The sequence below is a fragment of the Eumetopias jubatus genome, unplaced genomic scaffold (assembly GCF_037043125.1).
Source record: "Eumetopias jubatus isolate StellerSeaLion01/CBP00866 unplaced genomic scaffold, mEumJub1_p1.0 scaffold_12, whole genome shotgun sequence".
NCBI classification, from domain to species: domain Eukaryota; kingdom Metazoa; phylum Chordata; class Mammalia; order Carnivora; family Otariidae; genus Eumetopias; species Eumetopias jubatus.
In genome coordinates this window covers 101,257,419-101,282,742 of record NW_028274818.1, presented here as the reverse complement: position 1 = coordinate 101,282,742, position 25,324 = coordinate 101,257,419, and the positions used below count along the sequence as shown (strand labels likewise).

General features: G+C 60.9%; 1 protein-coding gene across 2 annotated transcripts; it reads left to right on the top strand.

The window, feature by feature from the left end:
• The first annotated feature begins 333 nt into the window (after positions 1-333).
• On the top strand, positions 334-25,324 carry LIMK1 (LIM domain kinase 1). Of its 2 annotated transcripts, XM_028110062.2 has the most exons (16): positions 334-427; positions 2,158-2,254; positions 8,881-9,019; positions 9,310-9,419; positions 10,553-10,759; positions 14,900-15,005; positions 15,120-15,286; positions 16,303-16,486; positions 17,339-17,425; positions 17,735-17,866; positions 19,016-19,075; positions 19,351-19,416; positions 21,752-21,908; positions 23,426-23,481; positions 23,738-23,895; positions 24,002-25,324. In XM_028110062.2, exons 1-16 carry the CDS (start codon positions 373-375, stop codon positions 24,162-24,164), a joined length of 1,944 nt encoding a protein of 647 aa, XP_027965863.1. In that variant the 5' UTR covers positions 334-372; the 3' UTR covers positions 24,165-25,324. The 2 variants fall into 2 exon arrangements, with proteins under 2 accessions (XP_027965863.1, XP_027965865.1); XM_028110064.2 differs by lacking the exons at positions 334-427; positions 2,158-2,254 and adding an exon at positions 5,052-5,718.

Below are 25,324 nucleotides of genomic sequence, written 5' to 3'. Positions count from 1 at the left end.
TTGGCACTCGGGCGACGATGAATGAAAGGGCGGGGCGGGGCGCCGCCGAGGGCGCGGGGCGGGGCCGCGCAGGGCAGTTGGGCCGCTCGCCCGCGCCCCGCCCCGCCCCCGTGCCGCAGCTCCAGGCCCCGCCCCGGCCCGCCCCTCCGCTCCCTCCCCAGGCCGCCGCGGCGCGGAGCCGGTGCCGGAGCCGGTGTCCGAGAGGCGGCGGCGGCGGCGGCGGCGCCGCGAGCCCCGAGCTCACCCCGGCCCGGCCCGCGCTCTCCGCCTCCGCCTCCCGGGCCGGCGGCGGCGGCGGCGGCTGCGGGCGAGCTCGCGGGGCCCGGGCCGCCCCCAGCCCCAGCCCGCCGGGCCCCGCCCCCCGCCGAGTGCATGAGGTTGACGCTACTTTGTTGCACCTGGAGGGAAGAACGTATGGGAGAGGAAGGTGCGCGGGGCGCGGGCCGGGCGGGGCGCCGACTGGGGGCCGGGCGGGCGGGGGCGTCGCGCCGGGGCAGCGGGGGGAGCGGGCGCACGGGAGGGGGCCGGGCCGGGCGGCCGCGGAGGCCGGGTCTGCCGCGAGGCCGCGCCCCTGCCTCCTCGGGGATGAGCTCGCCCTTCCCGAGCCCTCAGGCCCCTCCCTGACACGCTCCCACCCCGTTTTCCCCTCCTCGGCCCGGGGTAGGCCCCTCCTCTCTTTCATCCCCGCCTTCCCCCTCCCCCGACCGACGACCACCCGGGAGGAGTCCCAGGCGCTGCCCGCCCGGCCCCGGCCTCCCTCCGCGTGCTCTGCCCACCCGGGGCTCTCACTGGGGCCATCCCTTATCCTGTCTCTAAGCCGGCCGGGAAGAAAGAGGGGCTGGGGAAGCCGCAGCCCTGGGTCCGAGCTGCCCGCCCCGCTCTGTGACCTTGAGCCGGGGGGGGGGGGGGGGGGCTGCGTGCCAGGCCTCAGTTTCCCCGTCTTTACAATTGGGGGCTGGGTAGTTGACCCCCGGTACTGGTGGTTGGGGGCCCGGATGGGCAGAGGAGAGATAAGCCTCCTCCAGGGAACCGTCGGCAGCACCCCCCCCATCCCTGCACCAAACCCAGTGCCTGCCATCAGTCTTGGCTGGGAGGATGACTCTCCTCCTAGTCTCCTCTTCAGCTCCTTTCCCCTTCCTGGGGCCCAGGGATTGGGTTGCAGAACGGTTAGGGCACGAAGACCGCCAAGACTCCCTCCTTGGGGGTCCCCTTCCCGGGGTTTCCCCAGCAGCCATCAGGAGCCCCACCTGGTCCAATGAAGGTCCCATTTATGCCAGCGCCTCCAGCCCTGCCCTTCCCTAGGGATCCTGTCAGCCCTCCCCCAGGCCCCTGAAGGCCTGCTTGGGGCAAGGGCCCATCTCACTGTCACCTCTGCCTTTTGGTTCCTGCATCCTCATGGAGGCCCAGGCTTTGGCCTGGGAGCGTGACTGTATGACCAGGCTTGCCCTCTCCAGGACTCAGTCTCCCGATCTGTACAATGGGGAGGAGCAGGTTTGGGAGATCCTCCAGGACCCACCCAGCTCCAAGGATACCAGGCCCCTCGAATGACTAAGCATGCCTAATGGCCGGCTTGAGGAGGTGCCAGGCGTCCCCAGAGCAGGTGTCTGGGAGTGCCCAGCTCTGCAGCCCCAGGCCCTCATAGGCCAAGGCATAGCTGAGACTCAGATGAGGCCAGCACCTCTGGGCTTCCTGCCTTTCTCCTCCTGTGGGGGCTTCAGCTCTGGATACACCAACCCAGCCCTGTCCAGTCCCTGCCCTTTGAAGGTTCCTCTTCTTGGATGGGCAGGGGAGGAAAGAGGCTGTGACAAGAGTGTCACCTGCTGCCTTCTCTCTGAATCCTGCTGCTTTCTTTCTCCCAACTGACCTTGCCAGACAGGAGTCGACCCAGAAGAATGCTGCTGCTGGAGATTGGACGTCCGCTCCTCCTCTTCAGTTTACAGATAGGGAACATGAGACCCACAGAGGCTTAGCAAGTTAGCCCAGGTCTCAGCAAGACTCTCAGACCGGCGTCCTTTCTCCTTCTGCTAGGCACAGTGCCTGGGTGCTCTGTGTGTGTGCACGAGGATGTGCAGGTCCACGTGGGGTGGGCAGAGCAGGCTGGGCCTGCACCAGACCGCGCCTCCGGAGAGCGAGTCCTGACTCCCTGTGTCCTTGCAGGAAGTGAGTTGCCCGTGTGTGCGAGCTGCGGCCAGAGGATCTATGACGGCCAGTACCTCCAGGCCCTGAATGCTGACTGGCACGCAGACTGCTTCAGGTAGGGCACGCCGGCCGGGGTGGGGGAGCCCTAAGCAAGGCCTGCCAGCGACAAGAGGCTGGGTCAGCGGTCCGGGGGACCTGGCTAGTCCCTCTGGTGCCGTCTCTGGTTGTGACTTCCAGCAAGTCCGTGGCCTGTTTCCCCACCTGTAAAAATGAGGCATTTGGACTAGAAGGTCCCCAAGTGCCTTTCTGTTTTGTCATCCTAGATCTCTAAGGAGAGGAGGGGGGAGACCTGCATTTCCACCGGTATTACTGAGGCCTACTGGCTCCTAGGCAGGGGGAGGCCGTGGAGGGCAGCGTGCTCCAGAGGAGGAAGGAAGATACAACCCAGGCCCCATTGTGAGCATGCACAGCCCAGTAAGGCCAGCCTTAGAGAGCTAACTCCAAGTGTCAGGGCTGTGGCCAACCACAGGGAGACCCAGAGGTGGCCCAGCCACCCAGTAGGACCATCCTGAGAGTCAGGTGCAGGGGATGGCCTTAAAGTTAGCAGCAGGGCCAGAACCGGGGTCTCAGAGACGTGAGATTTCCCACGTAGAGAAGTGTGACAGGAAGCAATTCCAGGCAACGGGCCTGGCAGGTGCCAAGGGTGCCGGGGTGACAGGGCAGGGCCAGTCAGCGAACAGCGGGGTTGAGGTGGGAGGGCATGGACCACCAGCTAAAGGGGTTTATTTTAGGCAGTGGGAACCTCTGGCAAGGTTTGTTTGTTTTTTTTAAGAACAACGTCCAGCATTTTCTGTGATGCAGGAAGGGCCAGGCACCCCTCTAAGGACTTTGTCTAGTAGGTATTGTGTTGTCTCCATTACTGGGGACACAGAGGTTAATTCTCTTGACCAAAGTCACACAGCCAGCGAGGAAAGTGAACACACAGCGCCCACCCTGGCTGGTGAGGCCAGAAGAGAGGCAGGTGCCAGGCCCGGGGCTCCCGGTCAGGCGTTCACAAGGAGACCTTCAGGGACAAAGAGGGCTCTGGATAGGCGGAGAAAGCCACACGCCCCAAGACAGACACAGGAGGAGCTCATCTGGTTGGAAAAGAGCGAGTGGAGGAGGCAAGTTTGGGATCAATTTGTGAAATGACCCCAAGGCCAAGATAAGGACCCTCCAAGGGCAGTAGGGAGTCAGCAGAGGGTTTGCAGAAAGCAGGGGAGGGACACGGGCTGAAGTGCTATTGAAAAATGCCATCCCAGTGGGCAGATGGCGGTGACTTGGCAGGGAAGGGACTGTCACAGTAGTTCAGGGATCTGACCTCATAAGGCCTGACCTAGGACAGTGACTACAAATGGACAGAAGGGACAGTTCTGGCCAGTAGTCACATTAGCCGCTGTTCATCGGGCGCTCTTAACGTTCCCCTTGACCCTGAACGACACAGGTTTCAACTGTGCTTGTCTACTTATATGCAGATTTTTTACACTACAGTATCATAAACGTTTTTTCTTTATGATCTTGTTAATAACATTCTCTAGCTTACTTTACTGTAATAACACGGTAGGTACTACGTATAACACACAAAATATGTGTTAATTGATTGTTGATGTTACCGGGAAGGCTTCCGGTCATCAGGAGGCTGTGAGTAGTTAAGTTTGGGGGAGTTGAAAGTTGCCCGTGGGTTTGTGGCTATGCGGGGATCGGTGCCCCTAACTCCTGCATTGTTCGAGGGCCAACTGGATTTCATTAAGGCTTCACCGTAAGCCTGTGAGGTACCATGACTTGTGCAGTTTACATGCAGGCACGGGCTGGAGCTAGGGCTGGAGGCTGTGTCGGCCTCACTCCCAAGTCCCCGCAGAGGTGAAGAAGTGAGGGGCGCGGGAGCAGGGACTGGGGAATAGCAGGGGGAGCGTCTGGAGTTGTCTGGGCTTTTGCCTTGGCTGCTGGGGAGGATGGCGCTCCTTCGGCTCTCCTGGAGTTGGGGACCGGGTTGATGCTGAGCTGTGCCCAGCCACGTCGCGTTGAAATGCAGCAGGCCATCCAGGGTGGCAGTGCCTGGCCCTGAGCTGGTGAGGTGGCCTGAGACCTGTCAGAGGTGGGAAGGCTGGAGAGACAGCTCCCTGGGGCCAGGATGCTAAGATGGCAGGCAGGATGCAGGATGGGGCCGAGAGGAATCGGGAAGAACTTTGGGGGCCCCGGTGCTGAGGGCGGGGAGGGAGGTGGAATTTAGGGAGACAGGGGGAAAGGCCAGGAATGCTGCGAAGGAAGCCACAGCAGGGAATTGGGGGGAGGTGGGGGAGGGGGCCAGGATCTAGCGTTGCAGGATCCTGCCCTGCAACCGGGAGAGGAGTAGGGCCCCAGGTCAGGGCAGTAGGGAGAAGGCTGTGCCACCGTCCCGGGTGTGATGGGGGTACAGGGGAGGCTCCCACAGTGAGAGTGGGCCCACAGGCAGTAAGGGCCACGGCGTCTGCATTCCGACCTCCATAAGTGCTCCTGGCCCCGTGGTGTGCGGTTCTCCAAAAAGCCCCCAAATCTGAGCCGGGCCAACAGTGTCCTTACCCCCATGACCGTTAGGAGGCACTGTCCGGGGGTAGTCACTCCTTGCCCGGGCCCCATGGCCACCTGGCAGCCGGGCTCTGGACTCTGCTTACTTTGCCCCTCAGAGCCTCTCGGTGCCATGACATGGGGCTGGCGCCAGCTCCCGGGGCCCCAAGTTCCTTGCGATGGGCGAGTTGTGAAGGCACACGGCCTGCCTCTGGCGTTAGCACAGGGGGTCACTGTCACCACAGGGCCCGCTCCTTCCTCAGTTCTGCTTGTCGCACCTCCTGCGGGCCCCGCCTCTCGGCGGGTGGCAGCCAGGCTGTGAGTGGTCCCAGCTTTGCTCTGGTCCAGCTGCTGGCCGGGGAGGTTCCTTCTCAGCAGCCGGCAGCACATCGGCCCTGGGGCCGCTGTACCTCTGGTGACAGCTCCCCGGAGGCGGGGTGGGCTGGGCCCCCGGTGAGGAGGGGTGAGTGTGCAGCGGGCACAGGGTTCAGAGCCTGGGCCGGGGTGCGGTCTCCCCCTCTCCGGGGGACCTTTCAGGCGAGGAGGACAGACCGTCCACGGAAGTCAACCTCTGTTCCCTTGGGAGCAGCACCGGAAGAAGCAGCTGCTTTGGAGCTTGTCCCTGTCCCCAGAGAGTCCGGAGCCTCCAGGGCCTTTGTCCAGCCGGAGGAGGCCGAGGGGCCTGGAGGGCGCGCTCTCAGGTGTGCAGGGCTGAGGGTGGAGCGCGGGCCACCTCCTCCCTGCCTGCACCAGAGCAGAGCCCAGGCAGAAGGCCCCCCAGCGGCTTCCTGTTGTGGGCCCAGACCAAGTCCTCCTCAGCCACAGGCTGCATCCTCCTCCCCTGCCGTGTGGCCACGCTGGCCCCACCCTCTGCGGCCTCCAATCCTGAGGGCCTGGAGTAGGATGGGGAAGCAGCTGGCCCGGCCACCCCTGCGCTGCCCCCCTGCTGCAAGGGATGCTGGCCCTAAGAAGAAGCCGCTTCCTCAGAGGAGCCAAGTAAGTCCAGAGTCCCCCGTCCTCCCCAGCCTCCTCCCCGCCCCGGGCCCAGACCTCAGGCAGGGCCCCTGGTGGGAGGACCCCCTGGGGCCGGAGGCCACCATGTGGGGCAGACCTGCCTGGGACGGGGCTGCTCTGGGGGCAGGAGAACTGAAACTCTTTGGTCACTGTCAGCCACCTGTTGGGGGAAGCAGGCCGGCCGCTGCTGAGACTTCTGGCCCTGTGGTCCGGTCTCCCCGCGAAGCTGGTCCTCCAGCTGTTCTTCCTTCGCCCCTGGTGTCCAGGGATGTGGCCCTGGCTAGAGGGCGTCCCTGGGAGGGATGGACCTGTCGCTACAGAGCAGGCCACTGCCCCCCCTGCCCCCCCAGTGCAGCCCTCAGTCCCCGAGCCTGGCTCCATGCCCGCCTGGCCCTGGGCCGTCTCTGCACACCCTCAGTGCTTGCTGCTCCTCCCTTGACATCCCTGCTGGGGGCAGCAGCATGTGGGGGCGCCCCTGAGAGCCCAACCTGCCTCCTCTGGCTGGGGACTGGATATGGGCCTGAGAGGTGAAGGGGTGGACAGGGCCAGGGGCTCCTCAGTGCCTTCCACACGCAGAGGTACGCTGAGGCCCTGAGTGCCGGCACCAAGCTGCTCTGTGAGCCTGGGCGGGATCCCCCGTCTGAGATGGAGGCCCAGCCGGCCGTGCCCCCTGGGAGCGGTTCTGGGGTGCTGGGGGTGGGACCTGCTCCAGGTGCAGTGCTCTCCGGGAACCACTTCCATTCTCTCTGGGTCCAACATTTGTGGCTGGCTGGCATGGGACCTCAGCCCTCGGGGTCATGGCAGAGGCTGGCGGTGCAGGCTGCCTGTCGGGCACCCCAGCCCGGTGACTGAGCAGGCTTCAAGGAAGCAGTGACCCGGGAGGTGACTGCACTCCCCCAGCCCTTGGGGGAGTCCGCGCCCTGGGTCTTCCAGGGCCGCTACAGTGGGGAGTGTTTGTGCGGGATGCGGGGGTAGGAGTTTGCAGGCTGGAGAAGAGCATTCTCTTCCCCCCCGAGGAAGGCAAGCTGCGCTGGAGCCCCCAGCAGCCCACCCACCCAGAGGCAGACGGGGGCCCAGCTTCCCGCAGCCTGGCAGCCAGCAGTGAGGGGGAGATTTCTGTGGGGACACTGCTGTGACGTGCTGTCTAGCCGGTGGAAGGGCAAAGTGAATCACTCACTGATGGCACAGGGCGCGCGGGCGGCGGGGGAGCCTCCCCAAGGTCACGGTGCGGTGCGCGCGCCTGCCTCTTGGCGGAGCTGGCTCCTCGGCCGCGCACCTTCCCGCCAGGTTAGAGGCCCCTGAGGGCGTGCGCTAGGGATTCCCCCTCATCCCGGGCGGCCGCCTTGCCCCTTCGCCCACCCCGCAGTGAGATGCGCGCCCCCTAAGGGCGCCCCGGGGCTGGGGCCGGGTGTGCGGGGGCAGGAAGGGCTGAGGATGACGTCATGGCTCGGGGCCAGCGTTGCTTCCGCTGCGTCCTCTCACATCCCAGGGCGGTCTCCGGAGGCCCGCCCTGCCCCACTCCCACCTTTCACAGGGAGAGCTCATCGGAGCCCCCCCCACCCCGCTCCTGGATGCACCCCCACTCCGGTGCATCTGAACCCTGGCATTTTGTGCCTTCTCCTCCCCAGCCCCCAGCCCCCCCGCTGTGGTCCCCCGCCCCTCCCCTAGGCTCCCAGACAATGGGGAAGTGGCTGGATCCTCTTAAAGGGACAGTGTCCCACTCAGCACTCTGGGCTGCCTTCCTCCTGTTCTCTTCATCCCCGGTTCCTAAAGAGCATCAGTGAGTGCCGTCAGTGTGACCACCCGTGTGCTGGCTGCAGAGGCTGAGGGTGCCCTGGCCGCTGGGCACTGGGCAGTCTCACCCAGGCCCCAGTCTTTGCCGCCCTCCCCTCTCCTGGATTGTTTTCTTACTGGGCGCGAGCTCTGAGCCTGGTACCAAGTCCCTGCATGACCTTGGCACATGACCCAGAGTGCTGAGACAGCAGCGGAGTCGGGCAGATCCTCTGCTCACTGTGTATTCTGGCCCAGACGTACCTATGCAGCCCGGACCCTCAGTCAGGCTCTTCAAAACCCAGTGTGGCCCGTGCCCCTGCCTGCTGGCTCCCAGGGCATCACGCATTTCTGCATTTGCTCATCCTGACGCAGCTGAGCTGCTGGTCCCCATCCAACTCACTCTTGGGTGGAAGGAAGCCAGGCATGTAGGTCTACCTCCTGGCCTGTGGGATAACACACAGAAGGAAGCAGGTGCATCATTTCACCCCAGCTCCCTTCAGGGGCCCCAGCCCGGCCTCTCCTGTAGCCCCTCCCGACAGGGCAGGGGGTCCTGGCCTTCATGACTGCACACCTGGGTGTTCTGCATACACTGCTCCTCTGAGGGCAGGTGCGGGTGCTGGGGCCCTGGTTGAGCTGGGGTGAGCAGGACCGGGCCGAGCCCCCTTCTTGGGGCTGCAGCACCCAAGGGCTGGATAAGGTCTAGGAAACAAGGGGATCCTCTGTCTTCACTGATCCTGGCTGGTGTCTGCTGAGCCACGTTCCTGCCTTATATCGAAGTGGAACAGGGAGTAGCTTCGCTCTGGGTCTGTGGCCTCCATCACGTGACCTTGGGCATTTAGAGCCTCCAGAGTTCATCTGCCTCGAGGTGGCCAGTGTGGATTAAGTACATTTAGCCAAGACAGTGGGCAGGTGCCAGCATTTGGTAGCTGTTCCCAGCTCCACCGGGTCACTGCCATCTGCATCAGCCGCACCCGAGTCCTAGGCGCCCAGGTTCCATTCCTCCCTCCACCGCACTGGTGAGCAAGAGCAAGTCGTTTGTCTTCCCTGGGCCATCTCCCTTGCCTGACAAGGGACAGGGGCTCAGATGTGAAGAGCATCTCTCACCCTGGGAGTGGCAGGTCGGCGAGATGATCTGGTGCTCTGGGTGCAGAACTGCGGTGGGTGGTTGTGCGGGCTGTGCACTGCACAGAGGCTTCCAGCTGAGGGGCCAAGAGAGGCTGAAGCCATCTCGGACTCCACCTGCTAAACCCTGGGCCCCAGCACAGGCTTCTTCTGCCCGAGGAAGGCACATCTTTTTCTAATTCCTACAGAGGCACCTGCTGTGGGGAGAGGGGCTGGGCCAGACTAAGTCCCCGTGCTGCTTCCACCCAGGTGTTGTGAATGCAGTGCCTCCCTCTCACACCAGTACTACGAGAAGGATGGGCAGCTCTTCTGCAAGAGGGACTACTGGGCCCGCTATGGAGAGTCCTGCCACGGATGCTCGGAGCACATCACCAAGGGGCTGGTCATGGTAAGTGCCCCGCTCCACTCACACCCCGCACCTGGTGCAAGGCATGTGTGTATCCTCACGGGTTTCCCCTACCCTGGCTCTCTTCGGTTCTCCTTTGCGCTGGCTCAGACTCCCCCCTGCCTTCTGAGCCCATTGGTCTGTCTGTGTGTCTCGGGAACCAGCATCCTAGAGCTGGCCACCCAGACCCCCAGAGTTGGCTAGGAGCTGCCCTTCCGAGAGGAGGCCGAGGGGAGGAGCTGTGGGGACTGAAGGGGTTGCTGAGCTGGGTTGTCCCTGCCACCCCCCGCCAGGTGGCTGGGGAGCTGAAATACCACCCCGAGTGCTTCATCTGCCTCACGTGCGGGACCTTCATCGGTGATGGGGACACCTACACACTGGTGGAGCACTCCAAGCTGTACTGGTGAGTGCACGGGCCCCCTCCTAGCCTGGGGTACCCACCCCGTCCCGGGTCTTCCACACCAGGGTCCTTTCCCTTCCCGCGTGGGGCAGGTGTTAATAGAAGTTCGGTGTAGAAGTCACTGAAAAATGACACGGTTGTCACACTGAGAACTCCCGCCTCACGTGCCCGCTGTCCCGTGTCACAGAGGTGTGGTTCTGGCCCGCACCCCGCAAGTTCAGGCCCAGTCCCCAACTGGCTCCACATTCAAGGGTTCCCACAACCCCTCAAGTTTGAGAATTCGCTAAGCGACTCCGAGAACTCAGGAAAGCCCCATACTTAGGATTACAGGGGTTTTTGTAAAGGGCACAGATCCCTTTGTATGAGGGCCAGCCGGCAGAAGTGACACGAAGAGCAAAGTCTGGGAGGGGGTCCCCAAATGCGGAGCTTCCATGCACCCCCCCCGCCATGGAATCAGCCCATGTGACGCCCCCACCTGCCCTGGCATCACCAGAGTTTTTATTGGGCTTTCATTACATAGGCACCATTGATTGAATCATTGGGTGCGTGACTGAACTTAATCTTCAGCCCCCCCCCCCACCTCCTCCAAGGTCGTAGGGCTGGGTCACAGTCCCCACCCCTCATCTCATCCCATGGTTAGTTCTTTCTGGTGACCGGCCCCCATCCTGCGTCCTCTGTTAACACGAGCTCAGGTATTCCAAGGATTTAGAGCCTCTTTCCCAGGAACCAGGAACAAAGAGCAGACAAATTTCTTTATTATACGGTGCTGATAAAGCTGGATGCCCTGGGCGGCATGGCTTAGTCCCAAATGGGTTTTTAACGACTTCCTTCTGAACTGGATTTATCCACAGGCCTTTTTCCGGCCAACTTACAGCATGACAGGAGTAGCAGAGCCCGGAGTGACTGGGCTCCAGAGGGGTAGGGGCTGGGCTGCATGTGCTCAGTTCCTGCTCCAGGCCTAGCGGGCAGCTACGACCCTCCTGAGGGGGGAGCTGTGCGGGGGGGGGGGGGGGGGGGGGGGGGGGGGGAGAAGAGCCCGGGGCTGGGAGGGGGGGGGGGTGGTGATGCTGGTGATTGTCCTGACACTCCTCTTTCCTTCCCTCTCTGCGGGCCCCTCCCACCCGTGGCCCTTGCAGTGGACACTGCTACTACCAGACCGTGGTGACCCCCGTCATCGAGCAGACCCTGCCCGACTCCCCCGGCCCCCGCCTGCCCCACACAGTTACCCTGGTATCCATCCCAGCCTCGGCTCACGGCAAACGTGGCCTCTCAGTCTCCGTCGACCCCCCACGTGGCCCGCCGGGCTGCAGCACAGAGCGCTCCCACACCATCCGCGTCCAGGGGTGAGTGTGGCCGTGGCCATGGGTGCTGGGGGCGGGGGTGGCGGACTCTAGGGCTGGGCAAGCATCTGGGCGCTGATAGAACCCAGCTCTGACAACCTGGCGTGCCATGTCCCTGGTCCGGTCATCCCTGTAAAAACTATGACAGGTGTTAGATGAAATATTTAAAACTTCTCTAATCCATGTGTAACCCAACAACAGAAAGAGGAGTAACCAGGTCAAAGATAATTGATGCAGGGAGCCTAGGATCGTCAGCAGAACCACGGAAGATAGCCATGCCCTGAGGCAAATCGAAAATGAGTGAACCTAAGCTTCGGTCTTTAAGTCCTTTCGTGGCTGGGCCTCTCAAAGCCCTGACCTGCTCGAGGAAGCTGGTCCCGCATTAGAGAACCCCTCCTCTATTAGGCTGAGATCCCAGAGGACTCTCAGGGTGAGGATGAATGAGAAACAGACCACACCTTCCATCAGCCCCCAAATCCCAGAACTGAAAGATAAACTGATTTGAGCCTGAATGGAAGGAGGGAGGGGACTCTCCCCTGAGAATTCATAAACTTGGGTTTGCAGACCAAATTCATATGCCTGGATGGCTCAAAAACCCCCAAGTCACAACTGTAGAAGTTTCAAGTACTTCCCAACTGGCAGTGTTCCCAGTCCCTGATAGAACCAGACGCAGATCCTTTTCATTGAATTTACAGAGCTAAGTGTCCCAAGGAAGATGGGCAATTCAGTGAAAAATCACTGAACGCATGGGGAAACAAGGCTCACTGTGAGCGAGAGCCAGCTTGAAACAACAGGAAGTAGAACCAGACCTACAGACCCTCCAGAGACTGGAATGATTGGAAACGATGTGAAATAATTACCCTCAGTAGGTTGTAATCAATAAGAGATGTTTGGAAAAAATGAGTAAAGAGCAAACAGACTTGGAAAAGAACCAAACAGAACCCCTAGAAATGAGATAACGGAAACCTCAGTACGAGGGTTTAACAGCGGAGTAGGGCTCTAAACTACCGAAGGGAGAAGCAGAAACACAAAAGGATGAAAGCCGTGAAAGAGAGGTTAGGACCCATGGAGGACAGAGGTTAGGACCCATGGAGGCCATTTGGCGTCCCAGGAGAAGCACGAGATGGTGGGAGGGAGGCAGTATTTGAAGATAGAGTGGCCATAGAATATAGACAAATCATCTTTGCGGGGCGGTGGGGGGCGGCAGCAGCTGATTTCTCAACAGTAACAGTGGAAGCTGGAAATAAGGGAAATGATGTGTTCAATGCCCTGAGCAAAAAATAACCATCAGCCTAAGATTCCGTCCGTCCTTGATGAAAATACCCGTCAAGAAAGGGGGAGGAATAAAAACATGTTCAGGCAGACAAGATTCAGGGAACCAGGATTGGATGTGAGCAGGTCATCCCTAACGAAGGTTCTAAAGGATGTAGAGAAGGTTTGAAACCCAAGAAGGAAGGCAGATAAAGGAGCCAGCCCAGTGGCCAGCACGCTGTGTGACGCTGAGCAGCCCCCTGTCCTCTCTGGGCTTTAGGGTCTTCGTCTGTACAGGGAGGAAGTTGGGCACCTTGGAGCCTTCTAAGATTTCTCCTGGGCTTTGATGGACTCCTTGAGAAGTAGCTTTAAACGTCCCCCGAGCGGGCATGCGAGCCAGGCGCCAGCTTCCATGGAATCCTGCACACGCCTCCCCCACAGATGTCTGGGCCCAGCTCCACGGCGAGGCACTAGTCAGGAGGGGAGGTGGTGCTGGGGACGGATGCAGGGCCGGCAGCTACCTTGTATACACAAGCGGACAGACAGACTAGTGAGAGAGACGGGGGGAACTCCCAGACCAGCTGCTCTCTCGAAACCAGGCAGGATTTTGGAAACAGAAAGCCAGCGGCACCTCCTCCCTGCCTCCCTCGCTGGATGAGCATGCTCACCACCCTGCATCTGCTGGCCCAGCAATTTCGGCCCAGAGCACGCCCCTCGGAGGAGCGGCCCAGCCAGCCCAAAGGCTGCTGACCAGATTTACTTGTTTGTTTTAAACGGGTCTTCATGGACTGCTTTTCTTTTTGTCGATAGCAGCATCTGAAGGAAAGTTTAAATTCCCTCTGTGCCCTAGCCCCCTGCCGCCTTAGCAGGAGACTGAGGGGAGGCAGGGAGGCTAAGGAATATACTTGGAAGACTGTACCCATGAGAAGCCCGTATCAATGAAAGATACTCACCGTTTTTTTCAACCTTTTATTTTCAAATTTACAGGAAATTTACCGAAATAAGTACATTGAATACCTGCCTATCCTTCACCTATGTTCACCAATTTTAACTTTTTTTTTTTTTTGCCACATTTAGGCTACGTGTCTTTCCTTGTATACATACACATCTGTATGTTTGTATGATTTATTTATATTTACGCGTACACGTATGTACCCATTGCTATTATTTACCAAGTCACTTTGAGAGTACGTTACAAGTGCTGTTGACCCTTCTTCCCCACCAAATACTTTACACATTCTTCTAAAAACAAGGGCATTCTCCTACATAATTTTCAGTCGTGTCTTACAGCGCAGTTATGACACTGAAGAAATTTAACACTAACTCAATCCAGCACAGAGTCCACATTCACATTTTGCCAGTTTTCTCAACACCATCCTTTATGGCCATTTCCCCTCCACCCAGGACCCAGTCCCTGACCTTGCATGGCATTGAACCCCCGTGTCCCCTTCAGTCTCTTTGAATCTGTGACAGGTCCTCAGCTTTTCGTTGTCCTTCATGACCTTGACATTTACGAAGAGCACGGGCTGATAAGTAGAACGCCCCTCCAGCTGGGTTCTGCTGCTGTGTCTGCTTTGTCAGATCCGGGTTATGCATTTTGACCTGCTACAGCATTCGTGATCACGTGTCCTTCCTACATCCTCCGACCGGATGGAGCGTGCCCTTTATTGGGGATGTCGCCTTTGATTACTTGGTTAAAGTACAGTCAGTTGTCTGCTGTCCAGGATTTTTTTTTTTCCCTTTGAAACATAATCAATAAGTCATTTGTGAGATTTGAGTCTATAAATACTCTGCCCCCAGCAGCCTGTCCCCACATGGTTTTAGCATCCATGGAGGATTCTTAGCTGTATCACTTACTTCTGCAATGGCTACACAGTGATGATTGCCCAACTCTCTTCTTTCTTTCGCACGAATGACCTGCCTTTCCAGGGAAAGGCGGAGCTTCCCCGCGCCCCCCCCCCCCGCCGCGTAAGAACAGAGAATTTTTGTGAAACTTTACTTTTTCTTTTTTTTTTTGAGAGAGAGAGCAAGCGCACATGCAAGGAGGGGAGAGGGGCCGAGGGAGAGAGAGGGAAAATCCCAAACAGGCTTCACTCTCAGCTCGGAGCCCACGTGGGGCTTGATCTCACGACCCTGAGGTCACGCACGACCTGAGCCAAAACCAAGAGTCAGACGCTTAACCGACTGCGCCACGCAGGCGCCCCCTTATGAAACCTTTTTCTTAAAGTCCCCGGTCTCCTTTCTGTTCCACTCCCTACCCCTTCCCCATCTCAGGGCAGAGACAAAGTAAACATCCCTTAAGAAGCTTTTGTGAAGACAAAATGAAAACAAGGTAACCAAGGAGTTCAAGGAAGCAACTAAATTAGGCAAATTGGCCATTCCACAGGTTCGAGAAGGGTGCCATCCTGTCTCTAGCCTGCAGCTGTGGCTAGGGTGGGTTGCTAGCCCTGTAATGCTGACTCTGGAGGAGTGGAAGCCTTGGCCTCATCTTGGGCCAGTTTGGGAATCTGGAAGCCGAAGGATCCAGACCCTTTGAGGACTCATCTCATGCCGCTCATCTGCCTGAAACACACCAGGCAGTTGGAAGGCTCGGTCTGTCCTCTGTGGCAGAGACCGCACTCTGTCCAGTGGGAGCCCCTGAGCCTCCAGGATGGAGCAGCAAATACCACTTTTCTCTACTTTCACACCCACAGCCGACATCCGTAATCGGTGACAGAATTCTTCCCCACCAAACCAGAACTCCAGATTCTAGACCGGTGCCATCTGTCAGGCATGCAAAATAGAAATCAATTTGCCTTCTCACCCCGATCTGATCCCCTCGGCCTTGGCTTCCCGTCAGGGCTCCAGGGGATAGGCAGGCAGGAGCCTGACTACTACTCTCTCTACCCACAGGGTGGACCCAGGCTGCATGAGCCCAGATGTGAAGAATTCCATCCATGTCGGAGACCGGATCCTGGAAATCAATGGAACGCCCATCCGGAATGTGCCCCTGGATGAGGTACGGGTCCCGAGTCTGGTGAGCAGGATTGGAGTGCCTTCACGCCCGACTCCCCCCCCCCAACTGCATCCCTTCCACCTCGGACTCACCTGTCCGCGCATCCGTTCTCCCCAGATTGACCTGCTGATCCAGGAGACCAGCCGCCTGCTCCAGCTAACTCTTGAGCACGACCCCCATGACACGCTGGGCCATGGCCCGGGGCCTGAGCCCAGCCCCCTGAGCTCCCCAACTCATACTCCCAGCGGGGAACGGTGCAGCTCTCCCCGGCAGAAGCCTGTCTTGTAAGTCAGCCCCGTGCCTTGTTGTATCCAGATACTTCCACGGACACCGGGCCTCAGGGGGATGGGGCCTGGTCCCTGCTCTCCAGGAGCTCCCAGTCTGGTGGGCGAGTCAGCCTTGCAGGAAAGCAGGCCAGCAGGGGGTGGAGAGAGCTAAGATGGGGTCATGAGAGGTGGGAAAGCAGGGGACCCAGCTCCCCCCGGCTGGGGGTTACAGAGTGCTCCCAGGGTGGACCGGCGCCCTGGCTTCAAGGAACAGCAGGTAGGTAGCTCAGGACGACGGGAGCATCGAATGTCGTTGGGAAGGGGTGGGCCCCCTAAAGGGCGTGTTTCAGAGACCGCTCTGGTCCCCTGTGCACAAGGGTGCCTGAGCCCAGAGATGGCTCGCGGGTCATTGCGGGGTCCAGGCAGGAGGTGCCAGGGACCCCATACTCTCTTGAAGGGAAGGGGAGCACAAGGAAGAAACCCAGAGGCAGCCTGATCCTCCCTCCACTCACCGTGAGGCCCGCTCAGGACTCCGGGCAAAGATTTTTGGGGATACCTTCTGGGGAAATTGTGTTTACTCTAAGAAACGGTAGTGTTGAAGGCCTGTAGTTCCTCCTTGCGTGCGTTTGTCAGGTGCTCTAGCTGCCCTGTGGAGCCAGCTATGTGGCTACGGCCTCCCTGGCCAGGCTCTCTGTCTCTGCGCCCCAGGGCCTGGCACCTGAATGCTGGGAGACAAAGCATCTGACCTGGGCTACCAGGCAGAGGAGGCCAAGGGCAGACAGTCCTGCGGAGGCCACTTGCAGGATAGCAGGCCTAGGGCAGGGCTCTGGGTGCTGGCGTCAGGATGGGGCGAGAGCCTTACGACCGCCCAGGAGATCCGCCCCGTGCCGCGCTCTCCCGCACTGGGGTGGGGGTGCTGATCGTACGTGGACTGGCGTGGATGGGAGCGTGGCAGGCAGGAGGAGGGGGGGTCAGGGCTGAGGCCTGGTGCCCAGCTGCCCCGGTGACACTCAGCACCGTGTGTGCCTCCTCAGGAGGAGCTACAGCATCGACAGGTCTCCGGGTGCGGGCTCACTGGGCTCCCCAGCCTCCCAGCGCAAGGACCTGGGGCGCTCCGAATCCCTGCGCGTGGTCTGCCGGCCACACCGCATCTTCCGGCCATCGGACCTCATCCATGGGGAGGTGTTGGGCAAGGGCTGCTTTGGCCAGGCCATCAAGGTACGGGGCGGGCCTGCGCAGGGGTGGGGCCGGAAGTGGGAGTGGGGGCCGGTTCAGGTGAGACCCATCAGTCCTCCTGCCTCCCTCCACTGCCTCCAGGAACCCACAGCGGAAGGGGCACCCGGCTTCCAGACTCCCTAGCCCGTACTCTCGCCCCGCTGGGCTTCCCGGAGCTGGTTAGGGGGAGGGGACTGACTTCAGAGAGACCCGAAACCTTATGTGGAGGACGTGGTTGGAAGGTGGGGGGATGGGAGGGCGACCCAGGCTGATCCAGAAGGCTCCCTCCCCGGGGGCCCTGTACTGAGCCTGAGGCCAACCCCTCATGGCCCCTCCACTGCTCACCCCCTCCCATGCTCCCCCAGTAGAAACCTAAGCCCTTCCCTGGCTCTGATGTCCCCTGGTTGTGACCAGGCTGGAAGGTTCAGGATCATATAGAAGGTGCCCATCGGGCCCTGTGCCTGGTCCCCTTCCCGGCGGGGGCGGGGGGGGGGGTAGTCCTTGGTAGAGCCGCCATTCGACCTCCAGGAGACCGCCCAGCAGAGCAGAGGACAGCGAGCTGGGCCCTGGGTCGGCGGTCCTGGGCCTGAGCCCCAGCCACCGTCTGCCCTCCTGCTGGGTGACTTGGACGCTCTCGGAAGCCTCCTAAGGCCCCATTGCCTCATCTGTGAGGGAATCAATAAGTCCTGCCCCTCGGGGGCTGGGGGCATCACCTGAAATGCCCGTGAAGAACTGCAGGCCGGGTGTGTCCATCTCCCGCACAGTTTTGGGGTGCAGCTAGGGCCTCCTACACGGCGGACAGAGAGCAGAGCCTCTGTCAGTACTGAGTCGCCGTGCCTCGGTGTCCCCACACAGGTGACGCACCGGGAGACGGGCGAGGTGATGGTGATGAAGGAGCTGATCCGGTTCGACGAAGAGACCCAGAGGACGTTCCTCAAGGAGGTCAGTGAGCAGAACTGCCACCCCCTCGATGGAGAGGGGTGGCACGGGGTTCCGGGAGGATGGGACGCTCGAGCCACACACTGGAAGAAGAGAGAGCAATCTCACCAGGAGAGCGAGAGGGGCAAGGGCATCGCTGGGGGTGGGCGCAGCCCACGCAGACCGCACGGCCGGCCGGCGGGTGGGGTGGGGGCGGGCGGGGCAGGCGGGGACTGGTCCACCTTCGGAACCGGTGGTGGCCTCTGGCGGGGCAGTGGAGGGAGAAAGAGACTGGGGCACAGCCCCCGGCCTAGCCTGTCTGCACCCCACCAGGTGAAGGTCATGAGATGCCTGGAGCACCCCAATGTGCTCAAGTTCATCGGGGTGCTCTATAAGGACAAGAGGCTCAACTTCATCACGGAGTACATCAAGGGGGGCACCCTCCGGGGCATCATCAAGAGCATGGTGAGTGGCTGGGCAGAGCCCCCACCTCCCACCTGCTGCCCTGTCCCCACCACCAGCACTGTGGGGCCTGGGCAGGCAGCTGCTGTCTGGGCCCCCTCGGCCCCTTCAGCGGGCTTGGCCTCCGGTCTCCAGGGCCCTCCAAACCCTGGTTCTGAATCAGACAGGGAGCCACCAACTCCCAACTGAAGCTGAGGTCCAGAGAGGGCAGCATCTTCGCCGAGGGGACACACAGGCTGTTTCGGGGTGGCCGCCCTGTGGACCCCCGGCCTGGCCCAGAGCAGCCAGACCCAGCTTTACCTGCCACGGGGAGGAACACCTCAGGAAAGGCACCTTTGTTACCTCTCCTCTGGGAGCCTTGTTACTATTTACTGTGCTCTGCAAAATTCGGAACTTTGTTGAAGGCCTTGGAGAAAAATTGCAAATCCAAACTGAGAATGCATTTGGGGAGGAGCTCGTAGCACCTGGTGCTCTTGGACGGCGCCCCACCGCGGCATCCCCTTGAGACCAAGCGGTCCCGTTCCCTTCCTGCACCCCAGATGCCTCCCTCCCTCAGGCTGGGTCCCTGCAGGCCCCTAAGGTGCAACTTCTCAGAAAGAATTCTGTGGTTAAGTACAATTTGGAAGCGCCGGGCTATACCCTCTGGGGCTTCCTCACTGCACTCTGGTCTTTTATATGCTCCGATGTCCTCACCCCCCACTTGAGTTCTCCGGCGGGGGGGATGGGGTGAGAGAACCAGGCGTCTCCCTGGGTGAACTGAGCCCAGAGCCCTACTCGCTGGTGCTCAGTAGGTGTTCTCATTGGGCCTGTCTGTGTCTGCCCATACAGGAAAGTAGGTGCAGATTTTCTAAAAACCTGAAAGAATGGGATTGTGTTGAAGATAGAGGGTTTTTTCCCCCCAAAGAGCTGGATCGGGAGCTACAGAGGAGTATCCCCCACTTTGTGTTTGAAATCACATACTGGAAAATGACGTTTTTGAGTTATCCACCCACACCCCTTAGATGCGGACAGGTGTGGGGGCAAGAGAGAGTTGGGGGGTGGGGGTCATTGGACCCTCCGGGACACCTGCTGCCTTGGCTTCTCTGTCCCCCAACCGTTCTGCCACCGTGGCCCCGGTGGCCCATCCTGGCCCCTTCTCTCCTGCCCCCTCAGGACAGCCAGTACCCGTGGAGTCAGAGGGTGAGCTTTGCCAAGGACATCGCTTCAGGGATGGTGAGCAGGCTTGGGGAGGCGGTGGGAGGGGGTGGGGGCTGGGTGATCTGACCCCGCTTATAAAAAAGATTCTGTCCCACTAACCTAAAGCTTGACAAGGAAGTCGGAGACGGAAGCTATCGGGAAGCTCTAGGACAGAGCAGGGGGGATGAGATGGGGGTGGGAAGAGCACCCCTCACTCGCCTGTTTGGGGCAGCCTCGGGGGAGCCAGGGCTGGGCTGGTCTGGGACCCCTCAGCACAGCGGCCTCCTGACCTCCATGCCCCCTGCCCCCAGGCCTACCTTCACTCCATGAACATCATCCACCGGGACCTCAACTCCCACAACTGCCTGGTCCGAGAGGTGAGCCGCCTGGGCCCAGGGAGGGAGACCGCAGGAGCCCCGCCTCGCACACTCCTAGCCTCGGGGGCCCTTTTGGGGACCGGGGTCCTGGCTCGCCCCCTCCACTCCTCGGGCCCGGGCGGAAGCAGTGCCAGGAGGCAGACAGACCTGGCTCGGCCATTTACTTGGACTGTGGCTCCAGCATTCTGAGCCGTCGACATCCCAGGTTGTTAGGAGGCTCTGATAAACGGATAAAGGAGAAAGTGACGGGTAATCTGTGACGGCTCGTGAGTGTGGCGTTGCCAGAACAGCCCACGGCAGAGCGGCCCGGCCTACTGCACGCAGCAGTAACCCTGCAGGCCTGGAGGGGGGGCCTGGGCGTGTGGGCGGGCGCGGTCAAGGCCGGCTTCTGAGAGGCTCTGGGGCCACATACTGAAGGGGAGGGCGGCGAGCCCAGGGTCTGAAGGGTGGGGACGGAGGGGACCATAGGCTATCCACAGGAGGCAGCAAGGGGTGGCCGACCCCGTCCAGCTGGACAGATAGGACATGCACATCACAGAGAACCACAGACTGGATGGCTTGGAACGACCAAAATGCACTCGCAGGGTTCAGGAAGCAAAAGGTCCCAAGCCAAGGTGTTGACAAAGTGGGCTCCTTCTAGAGGCTCTGAGGGAGAATCTGTGCCATGCTTCCCTCCCGGCTTCTGGTGCTGCTTGGCATTCCTTGGCCGGCAGCCACGTCACTGCAGCCTCTGCCTGAGTCTTCTCCCCGTGTGTCCTCTTCTTATAAAGACAGCAGGCACTGGATTTAGGACCCCCTCCCCGCCGCCGGATCTAGCATAACCTCATCTGAACTAGTAACATCTGCAAAAGTCCTGTCTCCAAATACAGTCACTTTGAGAATCTAAGTTGACATGAATTTGGAGAAGGAGACTCTTCATCGCACTCCAGGCAGGTTGAAATCCAGGCCTGGAGGAAGAAGTTTCTCCAGGCAGGCTTTTGCCAAATGAATTCAGTACAGGAAGTGTTTCAGGCCTGGCGGTATGACGGTCAGGAAGCAGTGAGTTGATCACCCTGGAGTTGGCGGGGCAGGGGGGTGGGGGCGGGTGTCTCAGCCCACTGGGAATTTCCAGGAGGCTGTGGGGGCTTGTGAGCTCAGACAGCAATGGGGGGAAAGCAGTGGGCGGTGAGCACAGAGAGGTGGGCAAGGCTGGATCCACCCCCCACCTCCCCCACCACCCCGGGCCCGCTCACACTGCCCCTGCTGGCGATGAGCGTCACCGCAGGGCTGAGCCCATGTGGTGTGGGAGGCCAGGAAAGGGTGACCTGTCACAGCTTCCATCCGCAGCAGGGGGCAACCCCTGAGAATCTGATGGAAGTTGTGAGCCCCTCCTCGCCCCCGCATCCCCAGGATCCATCTCTGCACAAACCAAAACCTCTGCCTACTATTTGGGGCCTCTGAGAATCCGGTAGTCACCCTTGGCTGGTCTCCCTGGACCTGTCTCCCACAGCAGGCCCTGCTGTAACATTAGTCCCTGGGGGACTCTTCAAAAGTGGAGGGAGGGATGGGGCAGGAATCAGCACTAGAACAGTCCTGGCGGACCCCGCACATGCTCAGCCCCTCCCACCTGCTGTCTTTGTAGTTTTCTCTAGGCAGCTGTCCGAGTTGGTGTCACTCCCAGAGGTGACAGAGTCCTTCCCTTCAGAGTGAGCCTGGTCCTAAGCCCCACCTGGCTGGGGCCCTGCCGCCTTCACCTCTGTGACCACTCCTCGGTGTCCGGGCACCGTGGCCAGTCCTGGGGCTGGCACGTAGCATCCGTTAGAGGACCTTCCCAGCCTCCTGACTTAGCACCAGTGCCCCAGCGTTCCCTGCCTGCGCCCTGGCCTTCAGGGAGGCCCGCTCCCTGATTGTCCCATCTTGCGGGGGGACACACAGCCATCAGCATCTCCACTCCACGGGGTTCCGGGCCTAGAGGGGGTCCTGCAGACCGAAAACAGTGGAGCTGACCAGCTGGATGGCCTTGGACAACTTTCTTAACCTCTCTGGGCCTGAGTAATAACATGTGTAAAGCGGGGATAAAAACAACATGCACCTCCCCAGACTGTTGGAGGGAGAAGTGAGAGAGCGAGCTGTCCGGGGCCAAGCAGAGGACCTGGGTCTTGAATGAGAACCACCACCTCCCTCGCACAGCCAGGCGGCCCTGGCGCCCTGATGGGGCGGACACAGTACTCCCAGGCCCCCAGGTGTCCGAGGCGTGTCCTCGGAGCTGTCTGCGGATCGGGCCCGACTAGGCGTGGGGTGCGCAGGTGGTGCCAGGAGCCTGTCTCAGTGAGGCCCCGCTTCCTCGTCACCTCAGAACAAGAACGTGGTGGTAGCCGACTTCGGGCTGGCCCGGCTCATGGTGGAAGAGAAGACACAGCCCGAAGACCTGCGAAGCCTCAAGAAGCCGGACCGCAAAAAGCGATACACGGTGGTGGGCAACCCCTACTGGATGGCGCCCGAGATGATCAATGGTGAGTGGGCCGGCCCGCCCGTCACATCCTCCCGGGCCCAGCGGGTCCAGGCAGGTCTGTGGCGCCCCCCATCCCCGGCCTTCGCCTCCTCCACCTCCTCAGCTCCCTCCTTGGGTCCTGTGACTCCTTTCCTGTCCTGCTGTAACAAATCACCACCTGCTTGCCTTAAAAACCAAATTACCATCTAGTCCTGGGAGTGGGAAGTTAGCGTCGGTCTTGCCGGCCTGAAGTCAGGTGTCAGCTGGGCTGGGCTCCTTCTGGAGGCTCAGGGGGAGAACCTGTTTCCCTTCTAGCCTCTAAAGGCTGCCTCCGTCCCTTGGCCCGAGGCCCCTGCCTCCGACGAAGGCTAGGACCCTGGCACCTTCTCTGACCTCTGGGTCCATTGTCAGGTCTCCTTCCTTGCCTGCCTCCCTCATAAGGACCTTTGTGGTTGTATCGTCCTCTGTCCAGCTCCAGATCCTGAACCTAATCACACCAGCAAGTCCCATGCAAGGCGACATCTTCACGGGGCCCAGGGAGTAGGTGGTGGACAGCCTGGCCCGCCCGGGGCTTCTCTCCCACTCCATTTCTTTTTTATCAGGCCCGTCACCCAGTGACCCACGTATGGCCCACATGGTGCGCTATAAAGCCCCCGTCCGGGCGGGTGCACACACAGGGTCAGGGCGGGCAGGGCCGGGGGCATCTCGGCACCAGCCCTACCCAGAGTTAACATAAGCGCTGACTTAACCTGCAAAATGGGGCTCCCTGCTTTTAGTGGGGACTGTGAGGCTCAGCTCAGGTTTGTAAACTACTCAGAATCCGACACGTGAGAGCAGCCGTACGGGTTGTTTTTAATGTCCCGCGGTAGATGGTCTTACTCCCCACGTCACAGCTGAAGAACCCGAGGCTCAGGGTCTGTGCCCATCCCTGGGGCTGCCGTCAGCAGATTTCCACCAACTGGGCGGTTTAAAACAACAGAAATGTATTCTCTCATAGTTCTGGAAGCCAGAAGTCGGAAATCCAGGAGAGCCGTGCTCCTTGCAGGGATCTGAGGGGAGAACCCACTCCTTGCTGCTTGTGGCTGCCGGTGGCGGTCCCGGGCTCGTGGCCCCCGCTGCCTCTCCCGTGTCTCCTCCTCAGTCTCTCTTAGGACACTTGTAGTGGTGCTTGGCACCTGCCCAGATAATCCAGGATTCTCTCATCTCGAGATCCTTAGCGATCATATGGGCAAAGACCTTTTTTTCAATAAATGGTCACACGTCCCAGGGGTTTGACATGGATATTTTTCAAGGCCACCACATGGTCCCTGACTTGCCAGGAATCACAGCTGGTCAGTGGCCGAGCTGGCCCTGGAACGCCCTGCCCAGGGCTCTCATCCTTATCCTCCAAAGGTTTGCTAAGACCTGGGGGGGGCCAGAGGGCTGAAGGGGCAGAGCCAAAGCCCTGGTCCCTTGGAGGCTGCTGGCCTGCGCCTCCTGGCCCCGGCCAGCAGGCCGCCGATCCAGCCTCACCTGCTGACGGCTGGTCTCTTCACCCAGGCCGCAGCTATGACGAGAAGGTGGATGTGTTCTCCTTTGGAATCGTCCTGTGCGAGGTAGGTCTGGGGGCAGGCGGCAGTTGGCATGAGGCTTGGTGGTTCCTGTCCACTCCCGGGCTGCAGGCTGGAAGTCTGCAGGGGCCCCAGGCAGGCGGGGGAGCTCCTGGGAACAGGGCTGCCCACAGCAACCTGCACCCCTGGGGGGCGTGGTGGTCAGGCGGGTGCCAGACCAAGTGTGACCAGCTCCCAGCCCCAGGGACCCCTCCCCTGCCCCCCGCCCCCAGGGGTAACTGCTGGGCCTTGTGCGGGACAGATCATTGGGCGGGTGAATGCGGACCCCGACTACCTGCCCCGCACCATGGACTTTGGCCTCAATGTGCGAGGCTTCCTGGACCGTTACTGCCCCCCAAACTGTCCACCGAGCTTTTTCCCCATCACCGTGCACTGCTGTGATCTGGACCCTGAGAATAGGTAAGTGCGGTTGGGGCTCTGCTGGGAGCAGCCCTAGGGGTGGGCCCCCCGCCCCCCGCCGGCTCCGCGGAGCAGAACCCACCACCCCACCCACGCGTCACCCCAGGCCCTCCTTCGTGAAGCTGGAGCAGTGGCTGGAGACCCTCCGCATGCACTTGGCCGGCCACCTGCCACTGGGCCCGCAGCTAGAGCAGCTGGAGAGGGGCTTCTGGGAGACCTACCGGCGCGGCGAGAGCGGACTGCCTGCCCACCCCGAGGTCCCCGACTGAGCCCCGGCCGCCCCCGTCCCCACCGCCGGCACCGTACTCCTCTGCAGGTCGTGGCCGGCTGTGGAGCGCTCGGCCAGGCGGCAGGCGCCCAGACTCCTCCCCCAGTGCCAGGCCCCGACTGGCCGCCTCCCTCCCAGGGCCGTGGCCCCTGCCCCATCTCTGCCCCTGGCCCCAGAGCTGGCTTGGCTGCGTACACACCGTCACCTCGCCCTGCCTTACCTCTGTCTTGGTGGGGCCGCCCCTTCTCGCTTCTCCACGCATGAGCTGGAGGGCCCGCGTGAGTCCCGCCCCATCCTGCACCCCGCCGCCCTCAGCCGTCCTGTGCACACCCCACCCGTGCGCAGCCCCTCTGAGGCCGGGCTGGTAGACAGCCTGGGCCCGGGCCCACTGATGGCTGGGGACGTAGGGGAGGGCGCAGGGTCGGGGGAAGGCCGCGTTGCTGGGGTGCATCAGCCCCCCGGCGGGGTGTCTCAGTAGCCACAGGTATTGATAATTACCCAAACCCCCAAACACAGAGAGGTCTGCCCCCGTGGGATGGAAGTCCCCGGTCGCTCAGCCGCAGGCCTCTCTTGCTTTGGGTCTCTTCATTTCTTTCTTGAAGCCACTTTAGTGAGAAGCAGGTACCAGGCCTCAGGGTGAAGGGAGGGTCCGCTAGGGGAGAGGGGAGTCGGGTCCCTGGGTCAGAGCTGCCGGGCGGAGCCACAGAGGGACGCTGGGCAGAGCGACGAGGCGGGTGTCCACCAGCATCCCAACTCCTGCAGTTCATCTCAGTACCCCTCCCGGGCTTCTCCCCCAGGCTCCCCCCCGCCCCCCGCCATGGCCCTCTGTCCTCTGGGTTCTTTCTGTGTAATCTATTTTTTAAGAAGAATTTGTATTATTTTTTCATACGGCTGCAGCAGCTGCTGTCGGGGGGCTTGGGGTTTTATTTTTCTGGCGGGCGGGGGTGGGGGGGCCATTTTGTCACTTTGCCTCAGTTGAGCATCTAGGAAGTATTAAAACTGTGAAGCCTTCTCAGTGCACTTTGAACCTGGAAAACAATCCAAACAGGCCCATGGGACTAGGAATCCGGGAGGTGGGACGCGTCCCCTCCGTCCAGGAGTCGTGATGTCTGAAGAACAAAACCCAGACTCAGAACAATAAAATAAATTCCATACTCCCCA

Excerpts from the sequence above, each read along its gene's own strand:
- LIMK1 (XM_028110062.2), top strand. The coding sequence starts at position 373 with ATGAGGTTGACGCTACTTTGTTGCACCTGGAGGGAAGAACGTATGGGA. Across the intron at positions 15,287-16,302 it reads CCCCGGCAGAAGCCTGTCTT|GAGGAGCTACAGCATCGACA; the intron begins GTAAGTCAGCCC and ends GTGCCTCCTCAG. Across the intron at positions 17,867-19,015 it reads GGGGCATCATCAAGAGCATG|GACAGCCAGTACCCGTGGAG; the intron begins GTGAGTGGCTGG and ends CTGCCCCCTCAG.